This window comes from Oncorhynchus clarkii, chromosome 17 (assembly GCF_045791955.1).
Source record: "Oncorhynchus clarkii lewisi isolate Uvic-CL-2024 chromosome 17, UVic_Ocla_1.0, whole genome shotgun sequence".
Taxonomy (NCBI): Eukaryota; Metazoa; Chordata; class Actinopteri; order Salmoniformes; family Salmonidae; genus Oncorhynchus; species Oncorhynchus clarkii.
The window spans coordinates 64,354,028-64,371,776 of NC_092163.1; the positions used below are offsets into that span (position 1 = coordinate 64,354,028).

At 41.2% G+C, this 17,749-nt stretch overlaps 1 protein-coding gene across 1 annotated transcript; it reads right to left on the reverse strand.

Moving 5' to 3' along the window:
- Positions 1–2,034: 2,034 nt before the first annotated feature.
- Positions 2,035–16,516, reverse strand: LOC139371262 (GATA binding protein 1a). Its single transcript, XM_071111533.1, has 6 exons — positions 16,343–16,516; positions 14,486–14,722; positions 13,830–14,330; positions 4,161–4,306; positions 3,877–4,002; positions 2,035–3,615 (listed from the first exon to the last, which is right to left on the reverse strand). Exons 2-6 carry the CDS (start codon positions 14,697–14,699, stop codon positions 3,328–3,330), a joined length of 1,275 nt encoding a protein of 424 aa, XP_070967634.1. The 5' UTR covers positions 14,700–14,722; positions 16,343–16,516; the 3' UTR covers positions 2,035–3,327.
- Between the last annotated feature and the right edge of the window lie 1,233 nt (positions 16,517–17,749).

Sequence of the window (17,749 nt, forward strand, 5' to 3'; positions counted from 1 at the left end):
AACGAAAATAGAACTTAAGAGTTTGTCATGTTTACATAAGCCCAGTCTGCTTGTGCACTGACATGATTAGCCCTGGCTATAACAATCCCTTTGAATTCAATATTTGTATATATACATGTAGTTGTAAATCATGTATATTTATTTATTATCTTACTTTTTTGTCTTTTTCAACGTAAATGTATATTCAAGAGCAGGTACAGAACATGTACAGCACATACAAAACATAACTGCAGTCATTTCACAAGAGCAGAATTAGATTCACATAGTGGTGTTTTTTCTTACACAATGTTTATTGATGTTTTACTCTGAAAAATGATCACATAGGCTGATACCAAACTTTTAGGTTATTTCTGATAACATACTATTGTATCTATTCATTGGAGTGTACGATATTCAAAACACATGAAGCAATGACTTCTCAAAGAATAATACTGAAAGTGTCAATGGAATAGACAGATGGGAACCAACGGATGGCCTGTGGTTGCTAATCTCTCCCTGTCATTTTTTGCCATTTCCCCAAACCATAGCTGGCCGCACCAGCAGATAAAGCCAATTAAGGAAAGGCTGAATAAACTATGGAAACTCACCAGCCTCTAGGAGAATCTAACTCTTACTCTCTTCATATTCTCATGTCATATTCACTAACTCAACTTTTTTTTAAGCTCACAAAACAGTGAGAGGAAGAAAAACAGGCAAAGTTGTGTATTAAAAAATAATAATAATAATTATTATAGAGAGCATGTATTGTATATATACTATATATAATATTAGGAGGGATAGAGATGGCTGAATTCTCAGTGATTTATTTCATATACATTGGCTTGACACTATGGTCAGAGAGCCCTGGAAATCATACTGTATGAAGCATACTGTATGAAGTTCATTTTTGATATGCATTCTTCAAAAGCAGGCTGAAGACGATTATGATCCGCTCTCATAATGAAAGTGGATGTAAGCTTGAGTCTAGGTGGCATGTCCCTATGTTCACTGGCTCTTCTTGCAACAGGGTGGTGTGCTCACAAGGCTGAAACAAAATGTGGCATAAATAAAGGTTGTGTCAGAGTCCTTTCACCCTGTGACCGTCATGTCAGAGTCCTTTCTCCCTGTGACCGTCATGTCAGAGTCCTTTCTCCCTGTGACCATCATGTCAGAGTCCTTTCTCCCTGTGACCGTCATGTCAGAGTCCTTTCTCCCTGTGACCGTCATGTCAGAGTCCTTTCTCCCTGTGACCGTCATGTCAGAGTCCTTTCTCCCTGTGACCGTCATGTCAGAGTCCTTTCTCCCTGTGACCGTCATGTCAGAGTCCTTTCTCCCTGTGACCGTCATGTCAGAGTCCTTTCTCCCTGTGACCGTCATGTCAGAGTCCTTTCTCCCTGTGACCGTCATGTCAGAGTCCTTTCTCCCTGTGACCGTCATGTCAGTGAAGCGTGGATTCAAGGGTTGTATAAACACAACTTTGCATATGACTGTTTACATCTAGATCTGGTCCATTGAATCTATTTGTCGGGATTTATGTCCACAGCTTGGCATGTTTAAGAAGATATTATTGTCTTTTTGAAAATAAGTTTATGTACAGGAATGTACAGTAACACTGAAGTCAAAATGATTCTCTTTAGAGAGCTGCTCACAAATGTAGCCTTCTTTATGGTCATGCCTCATGAATAGCTTGACACCACAAATAATGTTTTTTATTAAAATGTGACTGTTGTCATACTGTCATTTATTAGTTTGATATTATCATTGGATTAATATTACTGTGATAATCATTATTGTTAGATTGATGTGTCTGTTTAGATTGAATAGTCTGTCTATTGTTAGATTAAGTCTGTTGAAGCATGCGTGGGCATTGGGCTGAGTACCTATGTGCACTGCAGAGCCTCTTAGTGAGTAACTGGAGGGGAGTGTGTATGATTGGCTTTTGGCAGCAGGTGGGTGGTTTAGAGTGTGGCTTCAGTGATAAGTTATCAGTAGTCCGACAGCCACTGTACTGAATAACCCCAACCCCACTCCCCACCATGAAATAGAAAAAGAGACTTTCGAGGTCACAACTTCTATATTATATTGAGATGTACTTGTCCATACCAATCTGTACATATAGCAGGTCGAATGTTGCCTAGTTCAGCCATGCTACATTTTACATTCAAAAAATGTCATTTAGCAGATGCTTTTATCCAGAACGACTTACAGTTAGATATTATCACATCGTATTGATTTGAACATATTTATTCTGCCTGTATTCTGATTTTAATCAGAACATCAAACTGTCATATCATATTTGTTTCTGAGTTATTACAAAGCAAATGTTTGTTGTTAATACATGACCTTTGCGTTCACGCACCATAGCAAACAGCAGGGAAATGGTGTAATGCATGAAACACCATGAGCATGCAGGTGTCTGTGGAACACTGTATGTGCCCATGGTGTGTGTGTTTGTGCGCATGTGTCATTTTTTGTTCACCTAACGGTAAGTAATGCCACATCAATCTACATTTAGAACCTGGCACAAGTTCCTCACTTGAGTTAAATGTTTTGTCACTTTCCCGCAGCTTAATGGAAAACCGAGGATTTGCATGTCTGGTGCTTCCAATACAATTCCACTGTCAGAGCCTTACCCCAACAGAACCTGGACAAAGACACCATTATACCTCAGCAAGTGAGAGTACAATGCCACTATAGTGATACTCACTGCAGCACCTGAAACAGTGCTGATAATTTAAATACCATTTACACATTGAAAACGACCAACTTGTGCCTAAAACCCAGGTATTTGTTTAGTAATTAACCAGAAATAGTATAGAAGTTTTCTTAATATTACCATTCATGTTTTATTGTTTATGTGGAGCTTGTAAGAAATGACAAATATAGAAATGTAGCAAATGCAAAACAATTTCACATTTGAATGCCCTTTCACATTGGTCTACTAAAATCATAAACATTTGAAAGGGATATGGCAACTGTAGTCGGTGCGTATTTACAAAATACAGCTACAAGCTCATACCAGTGTTAGCCGTATCAATGATCACAGTGGGACGTATAAACTTTACTTTTATTGTTTTACTTTTCAGAAACATAGAATATGCCTTTTAACAAAATACAGTCAAATTATTCTGTAAAAGTTTACATTTTTTGATCTTGAAAAAATTTGCCACCATATTATGACCAGTGTTTAGACAAGATCAACTTCACACACAAAATTGGTAAGCAAGTATAAATGCATTTATGTACAGGGCATCCATTGCTACAAAGAAGCTTTTCCTCAGTAGGCTACTTTGTGTCTGTATGCTCTGTATGGTGTTGCCTTTATGGGTCTGCATATGCCCAGGTCTTTCACAGCAGAGTGGGCACCATGGCAGTGTTTGGGTGTTGGGTGTAGGACAGGTTGGCAGATGGGTGCAGGCCGGAAGGGGGGGGGAGGAAGTGAGGGGTGTGGCTGTAGGAGAGCAGTGACCCTGGGCCCAGGGAGTAAGGGCCCCCGTGGTAATCGAGGGTGGGACCCTGTGATAGGTCAGGGTATTGCTCCAACATGGCACTCATCTTGCCCTTCTTGTTCTTGTTGGACACTTTACGGTTTCGTGTTTGGATACCGTCTTTCTTCATAGTAAGGGGTCTGTTGACCTGTGAAAAGAGAAGTGTGCCTTTACTTCATATACATAAGTTAGTACATTCTCTTTCTCCGTTATTACCCTGAAACTACTATACTACATGAGGTAGATCTAAAACAAACCGCTATTGCGGTTCAATGACTAGGGTTCAGTAGCTTGGAGTTGTGTGGGGTTTTGTCTTTTTAACCAGTGAAGGGGTGCTAGCTAGAAGCTGGTAATAGTAGCTCTCTAGCAGTCAGTATACTGTATCAGTGTATCTTGTTCATTGACTCACGTTGTGCAGCTTGAAGTAGAGTCCACAGGCGTTGCACACAGGCTCACCGCTGGCGTTCCGTCTCCACAATGTGGTGGTGCTGGTGTTACAGTTGGCACATTGTGTCCCAGCCCGCTTACTGACAATCTGAAACAGAGAGAGAGGAATGTAAGTCAATTCTGTGGATGAAAGGTGAGTTCCAATGTTCATTTGGAATCTTTGAGTTTTTCAATCAGTAGATTGGCATGTCAACACTATAGAATTTACAACTGATTAGCTTATCCAATCCTTGTGCCATATCATACCAGTCTTTTCTTTGGCCGGATCAGGGGACGGTTTTGGCCATTCATCTTGTGATAAAGCCCACAGGCGTTACACAGGTAGTGTCCCGTCCCATCTCGACGCCATAGAGGGGTGTTAGTGGCTCCACAGTTGACGCACTCCCTGGCGTCTACCACAAATCACAAACACACTACATCAGTCTCCTACCAGTCATTTGTCCCAAAGAATCATCTGAAATCCCAAAGGATGTTCAGAGGAAAGCATGGGTGGATTGGCCATCTGGAAATTCTGGCAAATACCTATTGGGCTGGACCATTTTTTAGTTGGGTGGGCTGGTTGAAATTAATACACAAAACTTAAACTATATAAAAATAAAACAATTAAAAAACCTAACATGGCTGGCGGACCATGGGCACGTTGCGCAATTTCTTAATATAAACTGGACAAAAATGTAAACCCAACATGTAAAGTGTTGGTCCCATGTTTCATGAGCTGAAATATAAGATCCCCAGAAATGTTCCATATGAACAAAAAGCTTCTTTCTCTCAAATTTGGTGCACATATTTGTTCACATCCCTGTTAGTGAGCATTTCTACTTTGCCAAGATAATCCATCCACCTGACAGGTGTGGCATATCAAGAAGCTGATTAATTCTTATGGATCAGATCCCGTTAGCGGGATTGATTTGACAACACCCGGTGAAATGGCAGAGCGCCAAATTCAAATTAAATTATTCAAAATATTTAACTTTTATACAATCACAAGTGCAATACACCAAATTAAAGCTGAACGTGTTGTTAATCCAGCCACCATGTCAGATTTCAAAAAGGCTTTACGGCGAAAGCAAACCATGCTATTATCTGAGGACAGCACCCCGCATACAAACACATGACAATCATATTTCAACCCGCCAGGCTCGACACAAAACTCAGAAATAACGATATAATTCATGCCTTACCTTTGAAGATATTCTGTTGGCACTCCAATATGTCCCATAAACATCACAAATGGTCCTTTTGTTCGATAAATTCCGTTGTTATATCTCCAAAATGTCAATTTATTTGGCGCGTTTGATTCAGAAAAACACCGGTTCCAACTCGCCCGACATGACTACCCATTATCTAATAAGTTACCTGTAAACTTTGTCCAAACATTTCAAACAACTTTCCTAATTCAACTTGAGGTATTTTAAAACGTAAATAATCGATAAAATTTAAGATGGGATATACTGTGTTCAATAGAGGACGAAATGAAAGTGGAGTGAGCTTCAGGTCACGCGCCCCAAACAAAAGAGTACACTTGGCTATACACCCAGAATGGAAAGGGCTACTTCTTCACTACTCAAAGGAAAAACATCAACCAATTAGGAACTGCAAGCATATTTCTATTAAAACTGGCTTGCCATAGAAAACCAATAGAAAATAGATTGTCCTCAAAAAACAAATTCGCTGGATGGATTGTGCTTGGGGTTTCGCCTGCCAAATCAGTTCTGTTATACTCACAGACATTATTCAAACAGTTATAGACACTTCAGAGTGTTTTCTATCCAAATCTTCTGGGCCTGAGTAGCAGGCAGTTTACTTTGGGCACGCTTTTCATCCGGACGAGAAAATACCGCCCCCTAGCCCAGAGAGGTTATTAAACAGCACGATCATTACACAGGTGCACCTTGTGCTGGGGACAATAAAAGGCCACTCTAAAATGTGCAATTTTGTCACACAACACAATGCCACAGATGTCTCAAGGTTTGAGGGAGCATGCGATTGGCATGCTGACTGCAGGAATGTCCCCCAGAGCTGGTGCCAGATAGTTGAATATTAATTTCTCTACCATAAACCGCCTCCAACGTCGTTTTAGAGAATTTGGCAGTACGTCCAACTGGCCTCACAACCGAGACCATGTGTAATCATGCCAGCCCAGGACCTCCACATCCGGCTTCTTCACCTACAGGAGAGTCTAAGACCAGCCACCCGGACAGCTGTTGAAACTGAGGACTAATCTATTTTATTTATTTTTTATTTAAATTTGTAAAAATGTTTACCCCCTTTTTCATGGTATCCAATTGGTAGTTACAGTCTTGTCTCATCGCTGCAACTCCCGTGTGGAGAGGCGAAGATCGAGAGCCGTGCATCCTCCGAAACACAACCCAACACAATGCCCACTTAATCTGGAAGCCAGCCGCACCAATGTGCTGGTCGCGATAGAGCCTGGACTCAAACCAAGAATCTTTAGTGGCATAGCTAGCACTGCGAAGCAGTGCCTTAGACCACTGCGCCACTCAGGAGACCTGAGGAGTATTTCTGTCTAAAATGAAGCCCTTTTGTGAGGAAAAACTCATTCTGATTGGCTGGGCCTGGCTCCCTAGTAGGTGGGCCTGGCTCACAAGTGGATGGGCCTATGCCCTCCCATGGCCAGCCATAGCTGCGCCCCAGCCCAGTCAAGTGAAATCCATAGATTAGGGCCTAATGTAACGGTTTTCTTCTTCCTCTGACGACGAGTATGAAATATCGGACCAATGCGCAGTGTGGTAAGTGTCCATAATATATTTAATAAACTGAACACAGAATATAAAAGAACAAGAGAAATAAATGAAAAAAGACGAAACAGTTCTGTATGGAAAACACAGACACCTAAGTATGGTTCTCAATCAGAGACAACGATTGCCAGCTGCCTCTGATTGGGAACCATACCAGGCCAAACACATAGAAATAGAAAACATAGAACACAAAACATAGAATGCCCACCCCAACTCACGCCCTGAGCAAACTAAAATGAAGACATAAAAAAGGAGCTAAGGTCAGGACGTGACACCTAATGAATTTATTTCAATTGACTGATTTCCTTATATGAACGGTAACTCATTAAAATTGTTGAAATTGTTCGATGTTGCGTTTATATTTTTGTTTAGTATATAATGAGCCTTTGGCTGATTAGTGTGCAACGGACAGTTTTGTGATAGGCTGAGCTGAGGTCATGCAAACTCACATTCAAAGTCAAATGCGACATCAGCAGAGACCTGTTCTGACTCCCAGACTCTAGTGTCATCAGTTAGACAGCTAAGATCATGGATAGTAAAAAACAGAAAGAGCTCCTATAAATGTAGAAAGAGTACATGGCTACTGCTGGCTAACACCTTTGTCCCGAAGCAACAGTTAGCCTTGAGCTAGCTTCGAGCTAGGCCCATCTCCCAGCTAGCCAAAGAGGTCTACCAGCTAATTCTTGGGCTACATCACCTCTTTTGCCAATTGTCCTGGGCCCTTTATTGCCAACACGGAGCCGCGCCGATCCATCACTATCCATTATTACGTCTGCTGACGTAATCGTCCGAGGTGGTTTCAACAGGCTTTTCCGTTGCGACGTCGCGAAGACCCATCTGCTAGCCCCGGCCCCCTAACTTTCTGAATCGCCGTGTCTCCAGCTCGCCTAGCGTAGTAGCGATGACCGAACGGCTCCCTGACTCACCTATTGCTGCTTATTGGACCCTATGATCACTCGGCTACACATGCCTCTCCCTAATGTCAATATGCCTTGTCTACTGCTGTTTAGGTTAGTTATTATTGTTTTATTTCACTGTAGATCCCCCAAACCCGCCCAACATGCCTTAGATAGCTCTTTCGTCCCACCCCCCACACATTCTGAGACCTCACCTGGCTTAACTTGTGCCACCAGAGACACAACCTCTCTCATCGTCACTCAGTGCCTAGGTTTACCTCCACTGTATTCACATCCTACCATACCCTTGTCTGTACATTATGCTCTGAATCTATTCTACCACACCCAGAAATCTGCTCCTTTTATTCTCTGTTCCCAACGCACTAGACTACCAGTTCTTATAGCCTTTAGCCGTACCCTTATCCTACTCCTCCTCTGTTCCTCTGGTGATGTAGAGGTTAACCCAGGCCCTGTAGCCCTCAGCACCACTCCCATTCCCGAGGCGCTCTCATTTGTTGACTTCTGTAACCGTAAAAGCCTTGGTTTCATGCATGTTAACATTAGAAGCCTCCTCCCTAAATTTGTTTTATTCACTGCTTTAGCACACTCAGCCAACCCAGATGTCCGAGCCGTGTCTGAATCCTGGCTTAGGAAGGTCACCAAAAATTCTGAAATTTCCATCCCCAACTACAACATTATCCAACAAGATAAGATAAGAACTGCCAAAGGGGGCGGAGTTTCAATCTACTGCAGAGATAGCTTGAAGAGTTCTGTCATACTATCCAGGTCTGTGCCCAAACAATTCAAGGTTCTACTGGTCATGGGTCCACCTCAGCCACGGTCAAGGTCCTAAACAATATCATAAACGCCGTCGATAAAAGACAGTACTGTACTGTGCAGCCGTCTTCATCGACCTGGCCAAGGCTTTCGACTCTGTCAATCATCGCATTCTTATCGGCAGACTCAATAGCCTTGGTTTCTCAAATGACTGCCTCGCCTGGTTCACCAACTACTTCTCAAATAGACCTCTGGCAGTCTCTATGGGGTGCCACGGGGTTCAAACCTCGTGCCGACTCTTTTCTCTGTATATATCAATGATGTCGCTCTTGCTACGAGTGATTCTCTGATCCACCTCTAAGCAGACGACACCATTCTGTATACATCTGGCCCTTTGGACACTGTGTGAATAAACCTCCAAATGAGCTTCAATGCCATACAACACTCGTTCCGTGGCTTCCAACTGCTTTTAAATGCTAGTAAAACTAAATGCATGCTCTTCAACAGATTGCTGCCCGCACCCGCCCGCCCGACTAGCATCACTACGCTGGACGGTTCTGACTTAGAATATGTGGACAACTGCAAATAACTAGGTGTCTGGTTAGACTGTAAACTCTCCTTCCAGACTCACATTAAGCATCTCCAATCCAAAATTAAATCTAGAATTGTCTTCCTATTTCACAACAAAGCCTCCTTCACTCATGCTGCCAAACATACCCTTGTAAAACTGACTATCCTACTGATCCTCAACTTCGGCGATCATTTACAAAATAGCCTCCAACACTCAACACAGCAAATTGGATGTAGTCTATCACAGTGCCATCCGTTTTGTCACCAAAGGCCCATATACTACCCACCACTGCGACCTGTATGCTCTCATTGGCTGGCCCTCGCTTCATATTCATATCTATAAGTCTTTGCTAGGTAAAGCCTCGCCTTATCTCAGCTCACTGGTCACCATAGCAACACCCACCCGTAGCATGTGCTCCAGCAGGTATATTTCACTGGTCATCCCCAAAGTCAACATGTCCTTTGTCCTCCTTTCCTTCCAGTTCTCTGCTGCCAATGACTGGTACGCATTGCAAAAATCACTGTACCTGTACACAGTCCATCTGTAAATACCACACCCAACTACCTCATCCCCCATATTGTTATTTTTTTTATTTGTTGCTCTTTTGCACCCCAGTAACTCTACTTGCACATCATCATCTGCACATCTATCACTCTTACTACATTTGCACACACTGTACATAGATTTTTCTATTGTGTTGTTGACTGTACGTATGTTTATCCCATGTGTACCTCTGTGCTGTTGTTTTAGTTGCACTGCTTTGCTTTATCTTGGCCAGGTCACAGTTGTAAATGAGAGCTTGTTCTCAACTGGCTTACCTGGTTAAATAAAGGTGAAATAAAAAAATAAAGAAAACAAAAAACATTCTACATTGTCACCTCAATCAAGTTTTTTGGGAGGCTAAAAGCATGATTTAGTCAAAGAGTAAAGTGCATTATGCTCATGATTCCTGTATTAAAACTGTCTGCCCTGCCCCTGTGCCTGTGCACTAGCTGAGGGCTGCTGCTGTGATGAGTGAGCCACTCTCCTCTCCCCCACATGTGCTTGAGAGAAAAATGTGTTCTGATCGTATAACATTTCCAGTGGTGGAAAAAGTACCCAACCATCATACTTGAGTAAAAGTAAAGATACCTTAATAGAAAATGACTTGAGTAAAAGTAATAGTCACCCAGTAAAATTCTACTTGAGTGAAAGTAGTAGTAGTCAAAAATATAAATAATAAAGTACTTAAGTAGTACTTTACGCCACTGAACATTTCAAAATGAAAATGCAGTTAAAACACAGCTTTGGAAGCTTCATTCCCTTGTCACTGTCAAAGAGAGGAGGGTCTCAGCTTTCTGTAGTTATAATTGTTATTTCTCAACTCTGAATATTCAGCTCAATAGCTACTATTTGGTATGGCTTTGAGGTATTGAGTAGAACTTGAGCGAAATGCAATTGTTGTTGAGGGCATAGGCCTATAGGTCTCATTGTTAATACTGTAGGGCTGTTAAGGTGAACATATTACCACCACACAATCAAATTCACAATAAAATTCCACATGACCATTTAGTCATGGTAACTTGGCTTCTCCAAGCTCTGATGCTGCTGATGGTCATTAGTAGCCTACCAAACTTGACAACTGTCGGGTACCCAGGACTCTATCTAAAGCGGCCAAATAACTTCTTAAAATGAAGCACATTAATCTTCTTTACAACGGGTGTAGAGCCTAACAGAAATACATAGGCAGCACGAGTTTCAAATTTGGGGAAAATCATTTTCACCATAAAAATGCACCTTTATAATAAAGGTGCATTTGCATAATCGCATTTGCGGTCATTTTTGAGAACAGTGTTTTCCGCTAATGAATTGCACTATCGACAAATCACACTTTTTTTAGCCCACTGCCGTGTGCGCATTGCTACACTTATAATATGAATAAATAGTCTAATAGTTTATCTGATCTGTTGTATTAGCCTCATTTCTTTAAAAAAAAAAATTGATGCGAGTGGTTGTATTAATTTGGGATCTATCGCATCCCACAACTGTCCCAGAGCATGTTTGGAATATTTATTTATTGCACAGGACAAGTTGTCCAATAGAATAGGTCAACTTCTGTACGATGGGGGCTAGTAGATTGACATAGGCTAATGCTTTTGCCTGCTCATCTTATTGGCTGACAAAAAGTAGGCTAAATTTGGACAGTTCTTCTAACATCTTCAATATGCGCCTCGGAATTTGATAAGAGGGACACGTGCAATTGCATCCCCGATGTGCCTGTCTTCACTTGTAGCCTACTTCTTAGCTGTGACAAGGACCTGACCACATGATGGCCATTAACTAATAAGAATTTAGATATCTGAGAAAGCCATGTGAGTGAGAGTGCTTTGGAGCACAGCAGCCGGGAGAAGGGAATTAATAATTACACTGAACAAAAATATAAACGCAACAAGAGACTATTTAAAAGATTTGACTGAGTTACAGTTCATATCAGGAAATCAGTCAATTTAAATACATTAATTAGGCCCTACTCTATGGATTTCACAAGACTGGAAATACAGATATCCATCTGCTGGTCACAGATGCCTTAATAAAAGGTAGGGTTGTGAATCAGAAAACCAGTCAGTATCTGGTGTGACCACCATTTGCCTCCAAAAAGTTGATCAGGCTGTTGATTGTGGCCTGTGGAATGTTGTCCCAGTTCCTCTTCAATGGCTGTGCGAAGTTGCTGGATATTGGTGGGAACTGGATCACACTGTCGTACACGTCGATCCAGAGCATCCCAAACATGCTCAATGGGTGACATGTCTGGTGCGTGTGCAGGCCATGGAAGAACTGGGAAATGATCAGCTTACAGGAATTGTGTACAGATCCTTGTGACATAGGGCCGTGCATTATTATGCTAAAACATGAGGTGTTGGCACCGGATGAATGGCACGACAATGGGCCTCATGATCTCGCCATGGTATCTGTGTGCATTCAAAATGCCATCGATAAAATGAAATTGTGTTCGTTGTTCGTAGCTTATTCCGGCCCATACCATAACCCCACCGCCACCATGGGGCACTCTGTTCACAACATTGACATCAGCAAACCGCTGTTCCACACAACATCTGCAATTTGCCCAATACAGTTGAAACTGCGATTCATCCATGAAGAACACACTTCGCCAGTGTGCCTATGGCCATCGAAGGTGTGCATTTGTCCACTAAAGTCAGTTACAACGCCAAACTGCAGTCATGTCAAGATCCTGGTGAAGTTTGTGCAGAAATTCTTCGCTTATGCAAATCCACAGTTTAGTTAGATGTCCTGGTGGCTGGTCTCAGACGATCCCGTAGGTGAAGAATCCGGGTGTGGAGGTCCTGGGCTGGCGTGGTTACACGTGGCTCTGCGGTTGTGAGGCTGGTTGGACATACTGTAAAATTTTCTAAAACAATGTTAGAGGCGGCTTATGGTAGAGAAATTAACTGGCAACAGCTCATGTGCACATTCCTGCAGTCAGCATGCCCATTTCACGCTCTCTCAAAACTTGAGACATCTGTGGCATTGTGTTGTGTAACAAAACTGCACATTTTCACGTTTGCTTTTATTGTCCCCAGCACAAGTTGCACCCATGTAATGATCATAGTGTTTATCAGCTTTTTGATATGCCACACCCGTCAAGTGAATGGATTATCTTGGTAAAGGAGAAATGCCCACTAACAGGGATGAAAACAAATTTGTGTACAAAATTTGAGAGATATAAGCTTTTTGTGCATATGGAAAATTTCTGGGAAAATTTCTGGGATGTTTTATTTCAACTCATGAAACATGTTCCGTTTCTACTTTTGTTCAGTGTATTATATTCAGCCCAATGGCACAACGGCCATTTTGGCCGCAAAAGGCATGGATTGTTTAGGGGGCATTACGGCCACACAAGGGGGATGCCACCGGGAAATTCGAGGCCTGGTGAGAATATTATTAAGTGTTTGTCAAATTGTAAATGAGTGACTGATGAAGTGTGTGCACCCTGCAAAAAAAACAAAGAAAAGCTCATGCCTTTCATCCAACCTTTTTCAAATCATCATTAGAGTCGCATCATGCAGCCTTAGAATGTATTAAAAATCTAAACATATAGCCAGTGGTGGAAAAAGTACCCACTTGTCATTCTTGAGTAAAAGTAAAGGTACCTTGAAGGAAAATGACTCAAGTAAAAGTGAAAGCCACCCAGTAAAATACTACTTCAGTAAAAACCTAAAAATATTTGAATTGAAATATACTTAAGTATCAAAAGTAAAATATAAATCATTTCAAATTCCTTATATTAAGCAACCCAGATGGCATGCTTTTCTTGTTTTGTTTTTTTAAATGTACCCATATCAGGGCCTAACATAAAGACAACTCAGAGAATGCTATTCTGTTTTTCTGAAATAGACTACATTTTCTTCATATCATGTTTCTTTAAACCTGTCTAAAATAAATCATGGATTCATTGTGATGGTGTAGGCTATATTAAATGGATTTAAAATTGATTAAATGGACTTTTTAAAATGTAGATGTTCCAAATGTCTGCATCAGTGAATTGTAGGCTGTACATGGAAGCCAGGAGATGCTTAACTTGTTTATGTTAATTAACTGTCAATTACCATGAGACCGGCAGTTATTTTCTTGACAGTCACCGGCTGACAAAATGTAATGACCCCCACAGGCCTACTGTAGGTGGTAGCCTACAACTGCAAAGTTTTTTTAGGACATTACATTTACTGTTGGATGAATACATGGCTACTAGCAGTGGGTATTATATTTAGAGTTAGCAATCTAGTTCATGTGTTTTGAGTTTCCACTTCCTCAGGTATTGAACCCCAAATAAGTAGCCTACGATATTAGTTAGTGCACATAAAGATGTCTGTAATTAATCTCTACTGAACCCCCCAAAAATCTGGATTTTGCTCACCTGGTGGGGACAGCCTCATCTTATTACGTAGTTTGGGAGAGTAGGAGGAGGGGTTAATCCATGCCCCTGGAGAGTAGAGGCCCGCTGTGCTGTAGTCCTGTGGAGAGGTTATGTACGAGCTGTAGGGGCCCAGCATCTGCGAGTGGGAGTGGGGAGATGGTGTGTAAACACCCCCAGCAGCTGAAGTCAGATTCAGAAAACTGCTTCCACCACCTCCCCCTAAAGGACTCAAGCGCTCGGCCTTCAAGGCCTCCTGAAGCCTGGGACTTTCCTTGCCATCCCTGCCTGGAGAGGAGTACCCATTTCTGCAGGAAAACGAGGACGTGGCACTGGAGGCATAAAGGGAGGTTGGGGTGTGTGGGTGCAGTGGAGTCTTGGTGAAAGGGTTACTGGTCCAAGTAGAGGTTGATGGGTTGTAAGGAGAGCTCAGAGAGTGGCTTCCAGGCCCTTCCAGCCATTGGAGGTTGCTTGGGAGAGAGGGCGAGGAGTACACTTGGCGAACTGTATGAGAGAGATACAATAGAAGGGCATAGTTGTCAGGGGAGTCCCTCATTACACATTTTTCAAATACTTTTATATTCAATGTTAATTTAAACTCTGAAAGGTCAACATAAAAGTTAAAAGTTTAAAGTTATGTAAGGTTCCACACTGCTGACCTGAGCTGTGTCTGTAGGCTGATGGAGCCCTGCTGTGGCTGGGGTTGGAGAAGTAGGAGGGCAGGCTGGTGAAATCAGTCTCATGGTTGGAGAAGAAGGGCTCTCCCTCCTCTCCTGGAGGTAGTAAGCCAGGCTCTGAGGAGAAGCTGGCCAGGGGATCAGAGCTGAGCAGAGCCGGAGACACCCACTGAGACTGTTCAGTGGAATCCTCCATGTTTACAGAGATAACCACTGACTCTGAAACAACAGAAAGGATTTGGAGAAATCTGCCATTCTTAGGGAGTCCCGGGGAATAGATCTAGTTGGGACCTGATTTGACCTATGGCAACAACCAGACAGGACCGGCATCTCAGTAGGCCGATGTGATTTACATTCAAGTGTTTATAAATAATGTTGTTTGTGTGGATGCCATTTTAAAGAAACCCATGTAACTTCAAGACATGATGGTCCCTCGACAGCAGCAGTTCTTTTCTAACTTCCCTTTCAAGAATCCTCATTTGCCTGTGGCTGAAAGTAGACCCTAATAATTAATAAACCTATCTGAAATTACAAACAGTGAATAAACGTTTGCTGACTACAACAAATGACCTTTATAGGAATTCATATTATTATTGTAAAAACAGAAATTGAGAGAAATATCCCTGGCCTAAAACATTGAGTTCTTCTAAGGAAAAAACAAATAAAAATTGTAATAATGAAATTGAATTTCCATTGAAAATTAATTCAATGGAAATAATCTGTTTATAGATGTTCAGCACTTGCATGGTGCTGGTGCTTAGATAATTTGATATAGTTCAGTGACAATTTTGCATAATATAAAGTGAGTTTATCACATTTAATGGAATTGATGGTATAATGTAACAAATAGTTATTGTAGCCAAAACAAATAATGAATCTCTTGAAACAACGGAAGTATGGTCTGCTCTGTAACACACAGTGCAGGGTGTTAGTAGGGTGTTAGTAGTTAGTAGTAGACACAATGTTGCACCATATCTTTAGTCACTTGTGATAAGAGAAAAGAGGATCATAATAGGGTCTGATGGAGTCTGAGAAAATCAGATAGAGTACATTATTGTCCTACTTAATATACCTAGCATCTAGCATATGATGGAATCAACTAATCTCATCTGATTTAGTAGAAATCTATTGTCACACATTTACTGCTGACTAACAGCCGGTGGACCATAGAAAACCACTGTTATGGAACTTCTCTTAATAAAAAAATTGTGCATAATAAATCAATGCTATCACGGCAATGACAACAACAACAAAACAATTTGCCCAAATAATCACAATAGGAAATAGTGAAATTACACTGTAAATATCCAATGGTATAGCAGAGTTTTACTCTCATTGTATACCAGCCGTTATGGCAAAAATAAATAGATGTCAAAATTGTAAAGTGAAATAGTTACAATTCAAATGTTAATTAATTTAATGAAAATGCTTTATGTTAAATTAAGATTCAACTCAAATTATTAATCCAACTAAATACTAGCATACTAGCAATAAAGACATGATGAGCAATTAAGACCCATGTTGATAAGTGTACACTTGTCTGGATATAAATAATTCAACCATGCCCTCCTTTACTGTAACTGTAGTGTTACAGTTGTAGCTAGGGTTACCAAAATGTAACATGATGAAAAAGTTTAAGAACTTTATCTAACGAAGCCATTGCCACTTATTACTTTTATCTCCCATAGTGTTGCAGCCAATCAAACAACGAATGATCTGGAGTAATGCAGAATGCGAACTTCCACAGGTTCTAGTTTCACACCATTACACGTCCACTGTCACTCACAGGCTGATAGTGTGTACAGTGGCACTGTAATGTGACAGAAAAGCTGTACCTACCTGAGGTCCCTGTGAGGAGTGGATGTCAAAGGTGAGTAAAGTACGGCCGCAGTAGAAGGATACCCAACTAGGTGAGAGATTAAGAGATCAGCCTGAGGTTTGTATCTGTGTATGTGTGGGAAAATCTCCAGAAGACTAACTGAGTTCTAGAACCCCTCGAAAATGACTGAGATTAAGGTTAGAAAGGGAGCGATGGGAGGGGTTGGGGAGAACTTTTTTGAAAGACACACCTCCTTGTCCTGCTATACCAAGAGATCTAATTTGTCTGTTGGGGTAGACTCACTATAGTTAGTCCCAACTAGAGATTGTCAGCAAATGTATCAATACCCAGAAACTCCTTATTATGATCATTATTTACTTCTATGTTATTGATAGGAATGGTTAACATGAACAGTTTTTTACATTTTCTATTTGATTCCATTTATGTCATGGTATTGTTGTATAAAAAAGGGGAGTTGATGGGTATTCATGTGGCTTGTGTCAGTAATATCTGGACAAGCCGACTAAACTCAGCTCCACGATTTACAATAGATTTGAACTGCAACTAGTGTGGGGGGACTGGAGCTCCAACGTCACATAAAATTATTTATTTTGATCAAAAACGACACATTTCAGCACCCCAACAATAGACTGTAAATGCGTGCTGTTCTTTGGGTGCTGAAATCTGTCATTTTTTTATAACATTTTCATTTTATGTTTGGTCGGAGCTCCAGTCCGCCCACACTAGTCGCCGCTCAACTCTATCTCAAATCGTGGGGTTGAGTTTGGTGGCTACAGTTGAAGTCAGAAGTTTACATACACCTTAGCCAAAGACATCTAAACTCAGTTTTTTACAATTCCTGACATTTAATCCTAGTAAAAATTCCCTGTCTTAGGTCAGTTAGGATCACCACTTTATTTTAAGAACGTGAAATGTCAGAATAATAGTAGAGAGAATTATTTATTTCAGTTTTTATTTCTTTCATCACATTCCCAGTTGGTCAGAAGTTTACATACACTCAATTAGTTTTTGGTTGCATTGCTTTTAAATTGTTTAACTTGGTTCAAACGTTTCGGGTAGCCTTCCACAAGCTTCCCACAATAAGTTGGGTGAATTTTGGACATTCCTCCTGACAGAGCTGGTGTAACTGAGTCAGGCTTGTAGGCCTCCTTGCTCGCACACACGTTTTCAGTTCTGCCCACAAATTTTCTACAGGAATTGAGGCCAGGGCTTTGTGATGGCCAATCCAATACCTTGACTTTGTTGTCCTAAAGCCATTTTGCCACAACTTTGGAAGTATTCTTGGGGTCATTGTGCATTTACAAGATCCATTTGCAACCAATCTTTAACTTCCTGACTGATGTCTGGAGATGTTGCTTCAATATATCCACATCATTTCTCATTCTCATGATGCCATCTATTTTGTG